Source organism: Mytilus edulis, chromosome 12, assembly GCF_963676685.1.
Source record: "Mytilus edulis chromosome 12, xbMytEdul2.2, whole genome shotgun sequence".
In the NCBI taxonomy this organism is placed as follows: Eukaryota; Metazoa; Mollusca; class Bivalvia; order Mytilida; family Mytilidae; genus Mytilus; species Mytilus edulis.
The window spans coordinates 21,878,777-21,900,443 of record NC_092355.1 but is presented as its reverse complement, the minus strand read 5'-3'; the positions used below and the strand labels follow the sequence as shown (position 1 = coordinate 21,900,443).

The 21,667-nt window shown below is 33.5% G+C and overlaps 1 protein-coding gene across 1 annotated transcript; it reads left to right on the top strand.

Annotated features, from left to right (window-relative positions):
• Window positions 1–5,722: 5,722 nt before the first annotated feature.
• On the top strand, window positions 5,723–14,235 carry LOC139498019 (alpha-2Da adrenergic receptor-like). Its single transcript, XM_071286311.1, has 2 exons — window positions 5,723–5,857; window positions 12,423–14,235. The coding sequence occupies exon 2, from the start codon at window positions 12,449–12,451 to the stop codon at window positions 13,865–13,867; it is 1,419 nt and encodes a 472-aa protein (XP_071142412.1). The 5' UTR covers window positions 5,723–5,857; window positions 12,423–12,448; the 3' UTR covers window positions 13,868–14,235.
• The last annotated feature ends 7,432 nt before the right edge of the window (window positions 14,236–21,667 follow it).

The window sequence follows — 21,667 nt, the reverse complement described above, 5'->3', positions numbered from 1 at the left end:
CCTGGTTATTTATCCTCTTGCATCTTTATAAGTCTCAACTAGTATAAACGTATCGTACAATTACCTTCAAAGTAGAAACTCACAATTATAATTCAGCAGTTGAGAATACTGAATAATGTTTGCTTATTGCAATGTGTGTTTCAAAAGGTATAAAGTAATTATAAAAACTAATCATCTGGACAGGCCAATTACTGTATCGAAAAGGATAAAACACACTTGCATAATTGATCATAAAAAATGAAAATATTAATATTGTAATACAATAATATCAGAAATATATCTTAATTTCAAGATTTTGTACATTAGCAAGTTAAAACCAATTTAAGCAATAACTTATACATGTTATAAGATGTACGAGGTTCTTTTGTACATGTTAGAGCTTGTATTTTTTGCATTGCACATTTTATAACATGTACACTACTACTTTTGCATATTAGGTACTATTTCTGTACTTAAAATCTGTAGTACCAGAAATTTACTTTGAAAATTTAATACAATTTTTTACTTTAAAATTGTAGTAATATTTAGGTACTTTATTTGTACTTAAAATTTTGGTACATAAATAATATCAACAGTAATGACAATATTCCATGTTTGAAAATCATAACTTTAAGAAATTTGAAATAGACAAACTTTAAAAAATGCTGAAAATAAAACGGTTTAACCAAAAAACTGTAGTACTTTAATTTCAAGTACAAATCAAGTACTGTAAATTACTTAAATATTACAATAATTTCAAAGTAACAAAATAGAACTGAATATTAAAAGTAGATTTTCAGTACTACATATTTTTGGTACTGAAATAGTATCTATGCAAAAGTAGCTGTGTACACTAGTATTGCACATGCATGCTATATTATTATATATATCTGACATACTAAATCTCAACTTGTACGCGACATATGTATATCGGAAGTCTTTAAAAAGATATGTACGTATACATTTGTGCATGATCGTCTAGCATAAACGATGCTACGAAGGTAAAGGAATAAATATATAAGTCTAAAGATTTGCACAACGGTACTAATATAAGATTGTTATAGTTATATATAAATATTGATACATAAGTATCGCAATATTTGTCAACACGATTGTATAACAGTGACAAAAGAACGAAAGAAAGGATTGTTTCTGTCTTAAACCAGCGAAATATGGACACTTATAAGTACAACCTCAATTGACAACAACACATGATAGATATCACACGAATTAAAAAGTCAGTAAATGAAAGTTTGAATCAGGAATAAAGACCTTACATAGGTCATTATTTTATGCTTGAAGCAAAGGAGTAGGTCCAGTAAGACCCGTTTTTGGCCCCAAAATATAGCAGTTTTACAAAATTGTTAAAATGTAAACTTTTATTTATTTATTGGACAGTAGAATGCTTCTGCTACATAAATATGGGCAGTTTTTTTATAATACAATGCACATATATCGGGTACTAGCACCATTACGTCATGCTAAATTCCTGAAATCTTCACAATTCTAGCATTTTAGTTGAATTTTGGACGGTTTTCGTGTTAAACGAAAGTGGCCGCATTCGTGTTCATCCTTAATATTGAAATGTAAGTTGTATTTTATGATTATACATAACATATATAAAGGTTGAGGATGAACACGGATGCGGCCACTTTCATTTTTGACAAAAACCATCTGAAAAGTGACATTTTTCGGCATATTTGGTAGATTTTTCATATTTAGGCTTGAATCGGATCGTTTTTAATTACTAAATCAGTTAAAATCTTTCACAGAGGCGGATTTAGGGGGGGCCAGGGGGCCCGGCCCCACCCCTTTTGGGAAAAAATTTGGTTGCTTATATAGGGAATCACTGAAGCGTGACTGGAGCGGGCCCCCTCTCAGGTCAGTCAGTGGGCCCCCACTTATGAAAAATTCTGGATCCGCCACTGTTTCACACAAACGCATCTAATCGAATGAAATAGACACTTAAGTGTTTAAAAAGTGGTCAAAATCTTTCGTCAGATGAACCTGAAATTTGAGGCCAAAATCGGACCTTACCGGACCTACTCCTTTCATTGAAACTTTGTATCGTCAGGGTGGATTCTTCAAAAGAAGGACTGAAAGAAAATAACTCCACGTAGGTATATGAGGTCAGAATGATACAATGTTATGCTATAAGAATAATCATATTGCTATGCTATATGAATGTTCATAATGCTATATATGCTATTAAGAATAAATATAAGAAGTTGAGGTATAAGTGCCAATGAGACAACTCTCCATCCAAGTCACAATTTATAAAAGTAAACCATTACAGGTCAAAGTACGGTCTATTTAACACGGAGCCATATGGCTCATGCCGAACAGCAAGCTATAAAGGGCCCTAAAAAGATACTGGTGTAATATTTATGTTTTATGATATATGTAAATATTGTATTGTGTATAAAATGGTGAGAGGTTAATAAACTATCTATCTATCAATAAAATAAATGTGAAACGAGAAACACTAATGAACCACATAAACAAACCGACAACTATATTAAACATCAGATTCCTGACTTAGAACAGGTGCAAACAATTGCAGATTGATCAAAAGTTTTAATCAGGTACCAAACCTTCTCCTTTATCCGAAACAATAGTGTGACATAATCCATGCATAATGCTATGCCATTAAGAATGTATACATAATGCTATGCTATAAGAATGTACATTACATAGTGTGTTACTGTAATAATGTATCTAGTGCTTATGATATGAAAAAGTTCATAATGCTATGTTATATATAAAATATAAATCTTGTGCTATGCTATAAAAATGTACCTAATGAAATGCTATAAGAATGTACCTAGTGTTATGCTATAAGAATGTACCTAGTGTTATGCTATAAGAATGGACCTAGTGCTATGCACAGAGGCTTGTTACAATTGCCGGGTTTCACTATCCATACGAACCCCTTAGATCTAACTTTTTTTAGGGGTTCGTATGGATAGTAAACCCGGCAATTGTAACAAGCCCCTGTGTTCTATGAATAAAGAAAAGATCTAGCTTGTGCTTTGCTATAAGAATTTACCTTTTCCTATGCTATAAGAATGAACTTAGTGCTATAAGAATGTATTTAGTGTATTACTATACAAATCTATATTTAGACATTTAAAGTATAACTATAAGAATGTAATTAGTGTATTACTATAAAAATTTAGGTATAATAGTATAAGAATGCACCTGGTGTATTACTTACTGTACTAAGTTGAATTCTACGAGAATGTGCTTAATGTAATGCTATAGGAATGTATTCAATGTTTTGCTATAATAATATAGCCGGTATACACGCATGATAATATGGTGTGGTCAGGTATTTTTCGTTCATGAATGACGACACATTACATTGAACTTAAGCAACTAACATTGTACTAAATTATGATATATGTTTTCTTGGAACTCAAATTGGCAATTTGATCGTCAATTTTATCCGATTAGGGGGATTTACCCTAAAATTTAAGTACTCAAAAAAAAAAATCCGTTTGCACTAAGAAAACATATCGGAAATTAATACAAGTACATCTGAGGAGTTGGAGGCAATTAATTAAAGAACATGAAAGTCTTATGAAACATCAAATTAAAAAAAAAGTTAAAATTTTGTACATATATATTTAAAAACACTCTTAACATGTTTAAGTTTTACAATATGAACAAATATTGACCTCAATAATGTCCCTACGACCTTGGTTAGTTAGTGTTACGAATTTATAGTTTAAGAATGTAATAATACTTCTATACATATAGTTATGTATTTTCCGGTTTCTCTATGAATTTTCCCATTTGATTTTTTTATCATTGAAATCATGCATCCCTTTATCCTTAGTTGCTATAAGACGCTTTACCTTAATATATCTTGATAGCAGCTAGGCTACTTACACGTTCAGTAGTCAAATGTTACGTAGTCCTATATGTTACGATATTGAACGCGCCCCTGTACGGGTGTTGATAGGGTGCTCTCTTCTAGGTCCGCGTTCCTAGTATAATTGGAGGTAGCTACCAAGTTAAAGCAGGTAGCTAGCTACCTCCAGTTAAAGCCAAACCGACCGTGCAAGGGCTGTATAGCCATTCGAGATCGTTGAAAACTTCCATCATCATTAAAGCCAACCGTGCAAGGGCTGTATAGCCAGTCAAGGTCGTTATTAACTTCCATCACCATTAAAGCCAACCGTGTAAGGGCTGTATAGCCAGTCAAGGTCGAAAAAAACTTCCATCGTCGTCGTTGAAGTTGTTATTTGTATTGAAGACGTTGAAGGAAGAAGATCAGGAAGCAGGAGAGAAAAGAGTTTACAGCAGGATCAGTTTAATAGTGAAGTGTTTGAAACCTGCTGACAGAATATAGATATAGGAGAGAGTTGGTTCAGTGTAAATTGTCCAAACAGAGCTGGTGCTAGGGTTTTTTGTTACACATCTCTCACATTTGCAGCTGAATGTTTGCTGATAAACCATGCCTTAGTGCTACCCTGTTGTTCCGACAGTTATAGATATATATTTTTTATAAGGTTTCATATAAATTTAGGTTTCAACCAAGTTCCATATACATTTAGGTTTCAGCCCAGTTCCATATACATTTAGGTTTCAGCCCAGTTCCATACATTGAGATTTCAGCCTATAGTTCCAAACAGTTGGTTTAAACAAGTATCAGACTGAAAGGGTTTAAGCAGTTTTAATTTACCAGGTTCGGATTAAGTTGATAGGTGTTGAAATTAATTTATCTCGTATTTGTTTTTTATTTGGTAGTATAGCGTAAACTGAATGACTTTAGAAATTTTTCATTTGCTCTTCAAATCCCAGGAAACTGGTACGAACCCGAGGATAAAAATATTAAAATGCCCTCGCCCTGTTAAACGTTGCCGCTTTAGAGATTATCAGTTTCATATTGTTTTAAATCACTCGCCGTCTTTCTTGTACCGATTTTTTATATAGTCTACGTAGTTTGGGGTCTTAAAATGTCTAAATTAACTATATTAATCATTTTTAATAAAAAGTCTAATTATTAAGCTAGAAAAAGAATTCGCTTTCAGTTACTAGTAAATAGTTGTTACGGGGTTTTGCATGAGGACCTGAACGAAAAAAAAGGAACAATATAAAATGAATAAAGGGGTGCTTAAAAATATAAAAACAGACGGAATAACGAGGAGAATAATGAGCATAATTAATCAAGAATCGAGATAAATAGACCAAAACTTTATAATAGACCAAAACTTTATAATAGACCAACACTTTATAATAGACCAAAACTTAAATAATACATTGAAATGAACATCTAGCTGCATATACAATACAACAGTTCTCAGCAACAGTTACCCCAACTTTTGAAACAGATGACACCGAGTGATTCAAATTTAAATGTTATCTTTTGTTACAAAATCATAACTTATCAATTCATTATGTTTAAAACTTGTCATAAATATAATATTATAAAGTTATCATCTTACGTATATAGCAGATTTTTTTCATTGGATATGTCGGTTAAACCGGCAATAAAAAATAAAAGGAGTGGAAAAGTCACAAATTTTCACAATGATTCATAATCAAACATTTCTTCTTATAATTAAAATATTATATGCTCCAGTAGAAGAACACCTTAGATTTTTTATTTTATTTACACACATGTTTACACACATTGACAGAATGTATTTATGATGATTATTATAGGCATTTGTATTATGATGATACATTATATATACTTAAGTCACTAGTATTTAGTATCACACACTATAATTATATATCCTGTGTGTATCGGTTGCATAATTTTTAACCACGGGAAAACCATTTTAATATACTTCGTACTGTACTATCAGGATTTTAAATACATGAACTCTCATTCATCAAGAGTGAAAATGGCATATACAGAAGTGTGGTAAGCAAGTTTGATCATTTTTTTCTTTATTATTGGATGATCACATATTGACAAATTATTTTTTTGTGGTTTGGATGATCACATACTGACAAAACACGTTCAAATCAGATTTTTTTGTCTTTCAAACGTTATGTTATGTTTCTCTCAATATTAAATTTAAAAGACCAGAAAATGAAATAAAAAATATTGAATATAACTTAAAGTCAGAACTCAAAATTATAGAGATATATATGTTAGACTTTATCAATAGTTATAAACAACTAGATGACGAAAGTAATTAATTCAAAATACCTTAAACTTATCATACTTGAAACTCATTTTTCCGTTCAGTATTAATCATGATTAATATAACATAAACACTAACGAATTTTCTGGATCAGGCTGATATTAGGTTACATTTTAGCATGTTTAGGGACAACCAATAAACCAATATGGTATGTGCCAAAATCAAATCACGGTGCCGTGGGGTTTGGGGGGAATAATTTATTTTCGTGGTAGTGGTGAGCAGCTACCGATCTATATATTTTGAATATTAAAAGTATAAATCATTATTTGATATATATGTTTTGACAAAAACAACATTCAAATATATAAATAAGTCAGTGACTTCAGTTTAGTTTTATATATTAAGTGCAGTGGGGACTTTAAAACATGACCCAACCAACATCAGCAAGAATGTTTAACAATGTGAATATTTTGTATTTAAACACACTATTAGTATGCACCAGTTAGTGAAAACTTGACAAAACTCAGCACTGCTGGACGACATAAAACAGTATCATATGGATGACAGGTCTCTGACTTTTTTAAGTTGACTCTATAGATGTTAAAAGATCGTGGTAGAAGGTTAAGCATTATATCTTTACTGTTAAAACCATAGGATACAGGTCAGAATTTCGCGTTAAGTTCTAATCATCTACGGGCATTAAACAAAAAATGTATGCCGTTACTGGATTATTTTTTCAAAGACGTAGAAGTTAATTTATAACGAGCTATATACATGTTTAATCTGACCTGTAATCAAGTCCCTATACTTCAAAACCACGTAAGTATTAGAGTGTTTACTTCCGGTTTATCTAGATAGTACGTACGACTGGAGAGAAACATGTGGTTTCATTAGATGTGTTTATTTTGACATTTTTTTTCAACGAACCCTTGGAAGTGTTCCAGTTTATTATAGTATCTGTAATGTTATTATGTTCACAGCCGATTAAATTGAGTGTGTAGACTAGTCAAATGTAATATCTTTTGTTAGGGAGCTACCATTTGATTTTAATGGGGGGGGGGGGGGGGGGGGGATGGGGCTAGGATGAAAAATTTTGTCCAGCTTTTTTTTAGCTGTAATCTCTGTCCTGCTTTTTTTATTTTTCACTCTGTTCGGTCCTGCCGTTTTTTTTTTTTTTTTAGTTTATCCTGACTTTTTTTTTACCTAAATTGTCGTCCTGACCTTTTTTTTTGCAAGTGTCTCATCCTGCCTTTTTTTTTAATCAAAACTCCTGTCCTGCCTATTTTTTCAAATTTCATCCTAGCCCCGCCCCCCCCCCCCCTCCCATAAAAATCAAATGGTAGCTCCCTTAGTTTGCTTGCTAGCTGAACTGTGAAGTCATTATAAGGTGAGGTAAACTACCCTCCTTTAAGAGAAGACTAGGGGCCTTCTATAGCTGACAATGCGATATGGGCTTTGCTCATTGTTGAAGGCCGTACGGTGACCTATAGTTGTAAATGGTCTCTTGTGGAGAGTTGTCTCATTGGCAATCATACCACATCTTCTTTTTTATAGTCCGACAGTTAACCAATCTATCTGTCAGTAGGGCTAGGTTACTTCGAAAGGAGGGTAGTATACCTTACCTAATAATGATTTTACGGTTCATGCAGCAACAAGCTAATCACATTACATTTGCCTACACACTCAATGCAATCGGCTGTAAACTTTCAAGATCGAGAATAGATATGAAGCAAATTATCCAAAGTATCCAAAGTATCCACAAAGAGAATACATGTGTCGGTCACTATGGTCACCTGCACCTGTGACTTAAGATCTACGCGTGACATTGAAAGGCTGTGCTCGTAAACATGTTTTAACATATGCGCCTGTCCAAAGTTGAGACCCTCTAATTAAGTGGTTGTCTCTCGATAGGGGTTTCTACTTGATACATAATAAATAATGAAATAGTTTATATTTCAGTATTCAAGTGAAAAGTGAAAAAGGAAATTGAAAAAGGAAAACTTACTGTGACATTATATCCCGTATTTATCAATTTGTCATTAACCTTTCTTATGGGCGCTGCGGAACATATTGATAACTAGTATATACTTTTTGTCCTTCTTTTGAAAACTTTCGAATTATACATAAGGTTTGTTTGTAATTTAAAAGTGATGAAGGGTCGCAGCAGTCCATTCGTATATTCAAAATATCCATTCCATTATTCAAAATTGGCTTTTTCTTAATTTTCACTCGTATTTTGGCATTTAGGTCCTCCGTAACCCCTCTAATGGGCATTGTGACACACATTGTTTATAACCCGGCCCTTTAGTCCTCTATCAATAACCTTTCAAATGGTGTATCAAGTTTTCAGCAATTAGGGACTGACGGTTCGCAGCAGTTCGCAGGTATATTCAAAATAAGCTATTTCTTATATTAAAATATTCACGCGTATTTCGACATTTAGGTCTTCTGAAACTCCTCTAATAGGCGTTGCGGAACAAATTGACTACTAGTATACATATACCTGGTGTTCCTCTTTTCATTAGCTAGATTAAGGTATAATGTTTGCCTGTAATTACGGGATGAAGGGTCGCAGCTGTCCATTCCATTATTCAAAATTGGCTATTTCTTAATTTTCACGCGTATTTTTGCATTTAGATCCTTCGTAACCCCTCTAATGGGAATTGCGGCACATATTATTTATAACCATTTTTTTCCTCTACTGGGCATTGCGGCACATATTGTGTATACCCATTTTGTTCCTCTATGAATAAAACCAATAAGCTTTCAAATAGTATATAAATGGTTCTGTAATTAGGGACTGACGGGTCGCAGCAGTTCATTACATTATTCAAAATAAGCTATTTCTTAATGTTCACGTTATTTCGTTCTCCGAAATTCCTCTCATAGGCGCTGCGCCGGAACATATTGACTTTATACATTTTTTTCCTCTTTTTATAGGCTGTCAATTGATGTATAAGGTTTATCTGTAATTAGGGGATGAAGGGTCGCAGCTATTTCTTAATTTGGATGAGTATTTTGGCATATAGGTCCTCTGTAACCCCTCTTATAACAACAAACAAATGGAAGTTTTTAACGACCTTGACTGGCTATACAGCCCTTGCACGGTCGGCCTCTTATAATGGGTTGCGGCCCAATTGACAAGTTATATCTATAACCAGGAGTGAGGAATAGCAAAAGTCTTGTGAAAATAAGATAGACAATGTATAGTATTTTAATTCTTATATATGTTTTTGGTATTCAGGTCGTCCATACATTAAAACAGGGAATTTCTGTTAAAAGTATAGTCAGGAGGAAACCCACTTGTTTTTCCTCATAAACTTAGTAAATAATAAAGATGAAAATTTCAAAGAGTGTTTTGATTATTTTTATGATATTTTAAAATTTGAATATTTGTAAAATAACACCAACATGACGAATTCAGAAATACGCACGGAATATAGTGTCACAGTCAAATTCTAAAAAAAAAAACACTATTTTATTATTCGCTTTTCAACTTTAATTCTGTAATATAAACTATTTCATTATTCATCATTAAAAACTAAACGTTGAATAGTGAAAAATGAATTATTTCATTAATCATTATTGAATTTTGAAAATTGTAAAATGAATAATGAATAATGTACGTACTTCAGCGCGGTACATATTTACCAGTTACTAGTATTAATAAAATCCCCCCCCCCCCCCCCCCATTTTCGAAAATCATGGATATAAGCATCTGTATGTGAAATTCTTTCAAAACAAAATGGCTAAATCATTTATATAAGAAATAAGCGTATACGTAGCTTTGTATATGGTTAATGTAAAGAGTTTATCCAAGTCCCTTCCTTAAATTTTCTTAAATTTTGACCTCCCTTTTCGAGAATCAAGTATTTGCATCTATACATTAAATTATTTCAAAACAAAATGGCTAAAACATATATATTAAAAATAAGCGTATCCGTAATATTAGGGTTCATTGAAAACAATCAGATATAATCCTTAGTTAAATGTAAGTCGATAAGTTTCTATTGTTCACCAGGTTAATATATTTAAAAGATCTGAAAAGATAATGTGATTTTCCAAGAAATAGAAAAAGGACAACGGAAGTTCACCAGTTATACTCGTATATATTTTTTTTAATACACTTTAGTTTGATATATTATGTGACTTTCCACGAAAAGGATATATATATGTTATACGGAATTTGTAAAATCCCTGGTTTATAAAATCACTAACAGTTTCAGGGATTTTACACAATCCCTGAAAATATGACTAGGGATATTACAAAATCCCTGATTACAGGTTTTAATAAAGACTAGTATGCTGTAAATGTCTTAAACATGCATAAAATTTAATATCTTCAACTGATGAATACGTGTTTCAAAATTTACTCTTTTTTTCTAACATCTCCATATTGAAAAACTTCATATCTACGTTAAACAAAAATTTACTTTTGATTTGATTTTGATCTTAAGAATAGAGATAAATAATATAGAACCTTTTTTTTTTTTTTTTTTTTTTTTTTTTTAAGTTTTATCACTTTGTGTTTGAATACATGTATAAGTAATACTTCTTTACCTATATAGTTTTATGTTGTCTTTATTATTTTTGTTGGTATTAATGTCTTTTAAAGAGGCTGTAAATTAACAAAACAATACTTATTTGCTTTTATATACCAATTTTCACAATAAGATGCTCTATTCCCGATGTACATGTAATATTTGCCACTGGATCACATAGCCTAAACTAATTAATTTCTTACTCTTTCCATATGTGTGTTCTCCTCTCATAACGGTAATAACTTTATATCTGATTTGAAAAATTGATATAATAGGTTTATACGGTTCATTATAGATTACTCTAGAAGCACTACATGTAATAAAGATTTTCTTAATTTCGAACAAGGTAATAACATGAGTTTGTGTGATAGCCTGTTATTTTATGTATTATGTATATTTTTATATTCTTAGTAATTGATATTAGTACATATTTTAATAAAGTTATATTGTTAGCTTATTAATTACATTCTGTAATTAATTATTAGTATTATGTGTTATTCTATTTTAACTTATTGACATGGACTATTGACGCACGAATTCTATTCTTATGCTTTGGTTAAGTCTGATTTCACTGTAGTTATTACTTTAAAAAAGTTCTAATATCCCGGTTCCATTTGTAACATTTTAATTTTTCCTTAATTATTAGAATTTACTTTTGTGAGTAAAGTTGCTCTGGATTTAAAGATCATGTATGTCCCTGAGCCATTTTTCTACAGTGTGTCAGTTGTTTGATGAAAATTGCTCATTTTAGTAATAATGTGAAAGGCTTATTTAACCTCAAACTTGTTGAGTGCAACTGCTGTAGACTTTTTACACGAATTTTTAGATAAACAAAAAGAATTTAATTTCTTTACTTTACTTTCTTTTTTTACAAATCACTGAAGTTAATTATATAATAAATGCGGTAAAAAAAATCTTAATCATTTCAGTGATTTTGTAAAACCCCTAGTCAAAATTTGGGATTTTATAAAATCACTCATCAGTTCAGTGATTATACAAAATCCCTGAAATTTCAGTGATTTTGAAAAGTCCCTGATTTAACAAATTCACTGTAACATATATACATTTTAGGAATGAATATTTCAAAAATAAAATAGTCCGAATGATCCTCGAATGCAATTTTTAATGAATAAAACATGTATGATAAAATTGACATTGAGCCAATCCTCCACCAGGGACCCAATGCCATAGGAGATAACAACTATAGGTCACTGAACGTTATATCATGTTAGAACCTATTCGCAAACGTGAATTCCAGCTAACTGGTGGTTTTAAACTGTACCTTGACTGTCTGGTAAGCCCTCGTAGTCGATAAACACCACCAGTTAGTTTGAATTCAATTCAATTTTAGTTAATTCCAATACCGTTAGACTATCTATATATAATCCGTCTCCCTCCCCCTCTTGACGTGTTCCCAACTCATGCAAACCAATTGAATAGCATCCACAGCAAGAAATTGTTACAGTATATACAATTCCTTGGCCACAGCCATAAGCAACCAATCAGAACTAACTGTTGTTACGGATTAATTTCGATTAAGATGCCGTGCATTTAACCATATGAAAAGACCATATATACATGATGTATAGTAAGACCATTCTTGCTAAAACGTATTCAAAGAAATCAGAATAATTTAATAAAATCAGAATAAATTTACCAATTGTTTTTAAAGTAACGACGACGGAAGGCGTCATTACATGGAAAGTTGTACAGAAATTTTCTGCTGCAGATAAAAATTATGTATAAAAAATTCTGAAATTTATGAATTTTGTCAATTATCCATTTTTGTTTTTTACAGATTTTATAACTCAAGCAGATTGCACAATGCATGTGAATGTCACGTGGGAAACGAGTTCAAACGTCGTTGGAATAATTGGACGTAATATTTCTGAATATATAAGAAATGAAACAGAAAATGCGTCTTTTCCGACCTTAGATACATTTAACGATTTAGTATTTCGAAACAATCTTTTGTTATCGTTTACTTATATTCTTCTATTAATGATTATTGGAATTTCTGGGAACTTACTCGTTTGTTATATTTATATATTTTATCAGAAAAAATGCCAAAGTACGACAAGAAGCTTCCAAGGAAGAAATAAATCTTCAAAATTGAAAACGACGGACATCTTTATTATTTCTCTGGCATGTTTTGATTTGATCAGCTGCTTGCTAGCAATGCCAATGGAACTATTTTTACTGCGTAATTTCCTAACATTTGATTATCCATGGTTATGTAAAATTTCTAGATTTATTTCTATGTTTTGTACGATATCAACGTCTTTCGTTCTGCTAGCGATTGCGGTGTCCCGATTTGTTGGAATAAGACTACGATCTCTAAACATTAAAATCACAACATTTCATGCTAAAATAATAGTGGCTGTTTCAGTTCTCCTCGCCGTAGCACTATCATCTCCTGTTTTGGTCCTTTATGGGACATATACATTCCATTTAACCGCTGGGGTAACAGCTAGTACTTGTCTGATTGTCAATGAATATGCAGAAACAAATTATCCATTTATAACAATAGTTTGCTTATCTGTGATTCACTTGCTTTTTGATATTTTATTTATAACCTTTTATGGATTAATTAGCGGAAAAGTTGTCAGCAATAAACGTACATTTTCAACAATTATCAGAAATAACAGCTCTAATCGGTCACAGGAACAACCGATCGAGTCGAAAACGATAGTTCTGGCCAATGAAGGGAACCATGATGAAAACGTATCACTTACAAAGACTGCATCCGACAAAACCAAGTACGACGAAGTGTTCTTAGATCACATCGGCGAAAATTGCAATGATAATGGTCAGCAGAACAAAAGAATGATTAAACCTGTAAAAATAGGCGGAAGAAAGAAATCCTCAAGTACATCCACTGCGTATTCTAGGCGTAGCTGTAAATCATTGCGCTTAGGCAGCTCATTTCATGAAACAAACGTTCATGGAAGGACCTATAAAGCAAGTCGGACTACTTTTATGCTATTCATAGTAACACTGGCTTTCATGGTGACATTTGCGCCGTATTGCATTGTGGCATTGTTGAGAAATTTGGAAGGCGTTGGATATTATTCTAAATTGACAGACATTCAAAAGACCGTGTATCAACTTTTCTTGAGATCTTATTTTCTTAGTAGTGCAATAAATCCGATTATATACAGCTTTCTCAATCAGTCGTTTAAGAGTCGAAGTAAAACCATACTTAAAAACATTTTCAACAAGATGTTATGCATACACCAATGAGCCTCTTTGTGGAGTTTTTGATTATTGATTACTTGGCTGATTTTAGTGATAATTTGATTACCAGACAAAATATTACATGATTATTTGATTATTCGATAATCAAAGTCTGTATTTCTGATTATTTGATTATTCGATAATCAAAGTCTGTATTTCTGATTATTTGATTATTCGATAATCAAAGTCTGTTGTATTTCTGATTATTTGATTATCTTGTTTCAAAATATGAATAATGATTATGTGATTATATTGATAAAAAATATGTGATTATATTATTACTTGGATACCCCCATGAGGGGCCTCACCAATAAAACGATGCGTTAAAGAGACTAGTGTATTTTTTTGCAATAGAATAAAAACTGAAAAACTAAGTATTATAACTTCTAAAATTATATTCATTGGTTTAAATATTTTTGATGGGAGAAACTTCAACATTTTTTGGTGCCGTAATTAAAACTTGCATAGGAAATAATTAAGCAACTCAATCAAAAGGGCAGAGGATTTGTCATTTAAGTTGTGTGTGTGTGTGTTTTTTTAAATATTATTATTGAACTGTTGCGGAGAATCCATGTTTGTTGTTCGCCCTGATCGTTTACTTCTCTTTTCTGTTAAATTCTCTCTTTTTTAAACAGTTTTTTTTTTATATAGATTCCTCTCAATGTACTATTTGATGAAGTTTAAGTCCAATCAACTTGAAACTCAGTTCACATGTTCCCAATGATATGATCTTTCTAATCTAAATACCAAATTAGAGTTTGGAACCCAAATTCCACTGTCCACTGAAATGAAAATGTTCTGTTTAAAATGGTTTTTATACGACAGCATTTTTTTGCGGCCGTGTAATGGTATAGCGATGTCTTCGTTGTTGTCGTCTTAGTACGACAAAACAATAATTAAAGTACAAAAGCATCGATCTATATAAAATTTTCCCACAAGATTCCATACCACAAAAGGTAGGTTTGGGTTTATTTTTGACGTCATTATTAACTGTTTATGAATTTGGTGTTGAAACAAGCATGGTCAGTAGTTGTCGTTTCTTGATGTGATTCTTGGTTCGATTTTTAATTTCGGAACCAGTTTTCAAATTTGTTCACATTATGGTATATAGCATTCAAAATTAAACTTTGTTTGATTTCAACAAACTTTGAAATCTTTGGGGTTCTTTGATTTGATGAAATCAACCGTGTGGATTTTGGAATTGGGTCCCATTTATCAAATTTTTAATTACATTTCAAATTTAGAGCTGTATGATATGACTTGGTGAAACATCATATCTATTTTAGGTTTCAGTTCTGAAATAATTTTGTTTTCAGTTTTCTTCTTGTCGCATTTTTCTAAATATTGAAAGTTTGTTTCAACTGACCGCAAGCGCACTTCTGGCTCTACAACTGTCTCCGGCCATTTACCTAGGGACATAAGTCTAACACGTTCTGGTTTACATCTTTATTGCAGTTTCGTCGATTTGAATTGTTGTCCAACATCTTGGTCTTCAGACAAAGCGTTAACTCGGTTAATAAATTCTGCAACAGATTCTGTTCCTTGTTGTTTTGAATCTATAAAGAGAGGGACAAGAGGGGTTCCAATAACAGCAAAACAGTAAATTGATTTAGCTTAAAACAGATAACAAGGAATTGAAAAGGGACAATAACAGATAACAGTAAATGAAATCTTAAAATTCGTCCGGTCCGCGACCAAAACAGTAGATTTTATTATATAACTGGTTGTGTGGACCTAGCTAGGCCTTAACAGAGACATATATATTCATTTTAATTATGATCCTCATCAGGTGTCTTTGGTCATATGTTTTCCTTTTAGTTATTTTGATAATTGATTTGAATTTAATATACATGTGCGCATGAGGGGTACAAGGAACATTATCTCCATATATATGTTAAATTCAAATTTGAACAATTCTTTATATCACAAAAAACGAAAATATATGGCTAAGATGAGGATAGGCCTAAGTCAATACGGCCATATACGACCTTAACAGGAACACCTTATATATATATATATATATATATATATATATATATATATATATATATATATATTGTGTACAAGTTTGATTTTGTACAAATTATGATTTGTACCAAAAAAATGTACAAATTATAATTACATCTGAAAAACATACATTAAAATTTATTTCAAAGATCGAATAATAATTATGTATACTGGATGGTCCTAGACCCGACTGCTTTTATTATGTTTATGTGATGTATGTTACTGGAATTCTTCTGCAAATACATGACCTCCACATCACCAGTGGAAAGACCCCAATAGATATAAGAAGATGTGGTATGAGAGCCAAAGAGACAACTCTCCATCCAAGTCACAATGTTCAATTGTCTTCAATTTCTACTTAAGATTGGCTGTCAAAATACATTCATTACAATTTTCAAGAATAACAGCAAATACAATCTCATAATAACAGATAACAATAAAAAATAATAGTCCTATAACAGCTAAGTTATACAAGGGATAAGACAATAACAGCTAACAGCATATATATTTTCAGAATTACAGATAACAAAGAATTAAATTACTCCATAACAGCATAACAGTTAAACCCCTTGCCCCCTCCCCCTCACTAAAGACTTAGTAACACGAACCCCACCAAAAACTGGGGGTGATCGCAGATAAAGCATAGATTCTACATAAAGATATATACAAGATTTGTCTTTCTAAAGCAATTGCAACTCTTCCCCCTGCTACATAATTCATTGGGAAATTCTAAATTATGGTCACTAATCTCCTCGCAGAAAAGTCGGGTACACCTTTGAACGTTCTTGAAGGCGTGTTTGATTTGATTGTTACCAGTCAGGATTATGGGCGTCAAGTTGGTTACCTATTCCCTATTCCCTATTCGTTACCTATTCCCTATTCCCTATTCGTTGCCTATTCGTTACCTATTCCCTATTCCCTATTCGTTACCTATTCGTTACCTATTCCCTATTCCCTATTCGTTACCTATTCGTTACCTATTCCCTATTCCCTATTCGTTGCCTATTCGTTACCTATTCCCTATTCCCTATTCGTTACCTATTCGTTACCTATTCCCTATTCCCTATTCGTTACCTATTCATTACTTATTTGATTTTTAATATCCTTCCCCCTTTTTAATTATGGCATGGAATAGTTTAATATGGCTGCCGTTACCATGGAAACGGCACAATTGTGAAAAAAATGAGCTTTTGGTTTTTGGTGAACTGTTTGGATATGCTTCAACTCAGAATCATCATATTTTAAAACAATGTAGGTGCCCACTATATACAGGTGTTGGATGATTTTGGCGATTATTGGAACTACTATGTTGCCATGGAAACTACACCAAAATTTTCAAAATTCTAAAAATGCTCAAAACTTCATGAAACTTCACAGTAATGATGAGCAACATTGGAGTTGGAATTTCCAAAATAGGTCTTGTTACCATGGAAACAATGCAGCAAAAAGGTCAAAAATTTCAAAAATAAGAATTTTCCGCAAACTGGATGAAACTTTACAGAAATGATAACTGGCATAGGCAGAGTTGGATTTAGAAGTTAGAATTTTCAAAATGGCCGCCGTAACCATGGAAACAGCAAAAATATCAAAAATTCAAAATGTTCAAACTTTGCAAAAATGTTACTAGACATCTGTAGATGCTCTCTTTGACTTTGGAATTGTCAAAATGGCTGCCGCTCACCTGGTAATAGGGGGAAGGGGTGCCTTCCGTTATTGCTAGCAATTACAAACCTAGTTGTTAATAGTCTTACATATGGTAATAGTTCTGAATTGGTTGAGGTAAAATGATCTTTTTATGACCTATTTATATGTGTTTGTGCTCAACCGATCCTTTTACTTCATGTTCGATACGCATTTGTTCCTTACTTGTTTTTTATACGTTCTACCTTTTAACTGCTTTATGTCCGTATGTTTGAAGATGGATCTTGGTTCGACGTGATGAAATCACCGTGTTAGCGCTTGCGTAAAAACGAAGATGTGGTATGATTGCCAATGAGACAACACTCCACATTAGACCAAAATGACACAGAAATTATCAACTATAGTTCACTGTACGGCCTTCAACAATGAGCATAGCCCAAACCGTGTAGTCACCTATAAAAGGCCCAGACATGACAACCTCATACAATTCAAACAACAAAACTGACGGCCGTATTTCATATACAAAAAAATAAACGGAAATATGTAACACAAAAACAAACGATAACTACTTAATTTCAGGCTCTTGTCTAGGGACAGGCACATACTTACATAATGTGGTAGAGTTAAACATGTAAGCAGGGTGTACATCGTTTCGGAGCATGCTATTACCTTGTTTAATTCGTTCCATCACTCGCTTATAATTCGCTTATAATACGTGTATCTTACGTTGCACCTTTTAAAACATGATTTTCAATTGTTTTGTTGTCTCTGGTGGAAGATTTGGGCTCTTAGAGGTGATATAACTCTATAAGTGCATTTGTATCCGTTCCAGCGGTCGGATAATACCCTGTTAAATATTCGTTACTAATTCGCTTTTAAAAAGTTTGTTGTACGTTGCACCTTTTAGAAAAGGATTTCCAATTGTGTTCATATCTCTGGTGGTAATAATGTGTTCTTATAGATGAAATACCCCTATAAGCGCATATGTACTCGTTCCAGCGATCGGTTAATACCCTGTTACCTATTCGTTACCTATTCGTTACCTATTCACTTATGGTACGTTTGTTGTACGTTGCACCTGTTAGAAAAGGATTTTCAATTAAATTCATATCTCTGGTGGTAACAATGTGTTCTTAGAGATGAAATGACCCCATTAGAGCGCATGTACCCGTTCCAGCGCTCGGTAAATAACCTGTTACCTATTCGTTACTTATTCGCTTTTAATGCGCGGGGTATACGGTGCACCTTGAAATAAATCGTTTTTTAATTGTGTTCAGGTCTCTGGTGGTAAGAATGTGTTCTTAGAGATGAAATGACCCTATTAGCGCGCATGTACCCGTTCCAGCGCTCGGTTAATACCCTGTTACCTATTCGTTACCTATTCGTTACCTATTCGCTTATAATACATTTTTTTTATACGTTGCACCTGTTAGAAAAGGATTTTCAATTATGTCCAGGTCTCAGTGGTAACAATGTGTTCTTAGAGATGAAATGACCCCATTAGAGCGCATGTACCCGTTCCAGCGCTCGGTAAATAACCTGTTACAAACCTATTCGCTTTTAATGCGCGGGGTATACGGTGCACCTTGAAATAAATCGTTTTTTAATTGTGTTCAGGTCTCTGGTGGTAAGAATGTGTTCTTAGAGATGAAATGACCCTATTAGCGCGCATGTACCCGTTTCAGCGCTCGGTTAATACCCTGTTACCTATTCGTTACCTATTCGCTTATAATACATTTTTTTTATACGTTTCACCTGTTAGAAAAGGATTTTCAATTATGTGCATGTCTCAGGTGGTAACAATGTGTTCTTAGAGATGAAATTACCCTATTAGCGCTCATGTACCCGTTCCAGTGCTCGGTAAATAATCTTGTTACCTATTCGTTACCTATTCGCTTTTAATGCGCGGGGTATACGCTGCAACTTGAAATAAATCGTGTTTTAATTGTGTTCATGTCTGGTGGTAACAATGTGTTCTTAGAGAGATGAAATGACCCCACTAGAGCGCATGTACCCGTTCCAGCGCTCGGTAAATAACCTGTTACCTATTCGTTACTTATTCGCTTTTAATGCTCGGGGTATACGGTGCACCTTGAAATAAATCGTTTTTAAATTGTGTTCAGGTCTCTGGTGGTAAGAATGTGTTCTTAGAGATGAAATGACCCTATTAGCGCGCATGTACCCGTTCCAGCGCTCGGTTAATACCCTGTTACCTATTCGTTACCTATTCGTTACCTATTCGCTTATAATACATTTTTTTTATACGTTTCATCTGTTAGAAAAGGATTTTCAATTATGTCCATGTCTCAGGTGGTAACAATGTGTTCTTAGAGATGAAATTACCCTATTAGCGCTCATGTACCCGTTCCAGTGCTCGGTAAATAATCTTGTTACCTATTCGTTACCTATTCGCTTTTAATGCGCGGGGTATACGCTGCAACTTGAAATAAATCGTGTTTTAATTGTGTTCATGTCTGGTGGTAACAATGTGTTCTTAGAGAGATGAAATGACCCCACTAGAGCGCATGTACCCGTTCCAGCGCTCGGTAAATAACCTGTTACCTATTCGTTACTTATTCGCTTTTAATGCGCGGGGTATACGGTGCACCTTGAAATAAATCGTTTTTAAATTGTGTTCAGGTCTCTGGTGGTAAGAATGTGTTCTTAGAGATGAAATGACCCTATTAGCGCGCATGTACCCGTTCCAGCGCTCGGTTAATACCCTGTTACCTATTCGTTACCTATTCGTTACCTATTCGCTTATAATACATTTTTTTTATACGTTTCACCTGTTAGAAAAGGATTTTCAATTATGTCCAGGTCTCAGACGGTAACAATGTGTTCTTAGAGATGAAATGACCCCATTAGAGCGCATGTACCCGTTCCAGCGCTCGGTAAATAACCTGTTACCTATTCGTTACCTATTCGCTTTTAATGCGCGGGGTATACGGTGCACCTTGAAATAAATCGTTTTTTAATTGTGTTCATGTCTGGTGGTAACAATGTGTTCTTAGAGATGAAATGACCCTATTAGCGCGCATGTACCCGTTCCAGCGCTCGGTTAATACCCTGTTACCTATTCGTTACCTATTCGTTACCTATTCGCTTATAATACATTTTTTTATACGTTTCACCTGTTAGAAAAAGATTATCAATTATGTCCATGTCTCAAGTGGTAACAATGTGTTCTTAGAGATGAAATGACGCCATTAGAGCGCATGTACCCGTTCCAGCGCGCGGTAAATAACCTGTTACCTATTCGTTACCTATTCGCTTTTAATGCGCGGGGTATACGGTGCACCTTGAAATAAATCGTTTTTAATTGTGTTCAGGTCTCTGGTGGTAAGAATGTGTTCTTAGAGATGAAATTACCCAATTAGCGCGCATGTACCCGTTCCAGCGCTCGGTTAATACCCTGTTACCTTTTCGTTACCTATTCGTTACCTATTCGCTTATAATACATTTTTTTATACGTTTCACCTGTTAGAAAAGGATTTTCAATTATGTGCATGTCTCAGGTGGTAACAATGTGTTCTTAGAGATGAAATGACCCCATTAGAGCGCATGTACCCGTTCCAGCGCTCGGTAAATAACCTGTTACCTATTCGTTACCTATTCGCTTTTAATGCGCGGGGTATACGGTGCACCTTGAAATAAATCGTTTTTTAATTGTGTTCAGGTCTCTGGTGGTAAGAATGTGTTCTTAGAGATGAAATGACCCTATTAGCGCGCATGTACCCGTTCCAGCGCTCGGTTAATACCCTGTTACCTATTCGTTACCTATTCGTTACCTATTCGCTTATAATACATTTTTTTATACGTTTCACCTGTTAGAAAAGGATTTTCAATTATGTCAAGGTCTCAGACGGTAACAATGTGTTCTTAAAGATGAAATGGCCCCATTAGAGCGCATGCACCCGTTCCAGCGCTCGGTAAATAACCTGTTACCTATTCGTTACCTATTCGCTTTTAATGCGCGGGGTATACGATGCAACTTGAAATAAATCGTGTTTTAATTGTGTTTATGTGTGGTGGTAACAATGTGTTCTTAGAGATGAAATGACCCCATTACAGCGCATGTACCCGTTCCAGCGCTCGGTAAATAACCTGTTACCTATTCGTTACTTATTCGCTTTTAATGCGCGGGGTATACGGTGC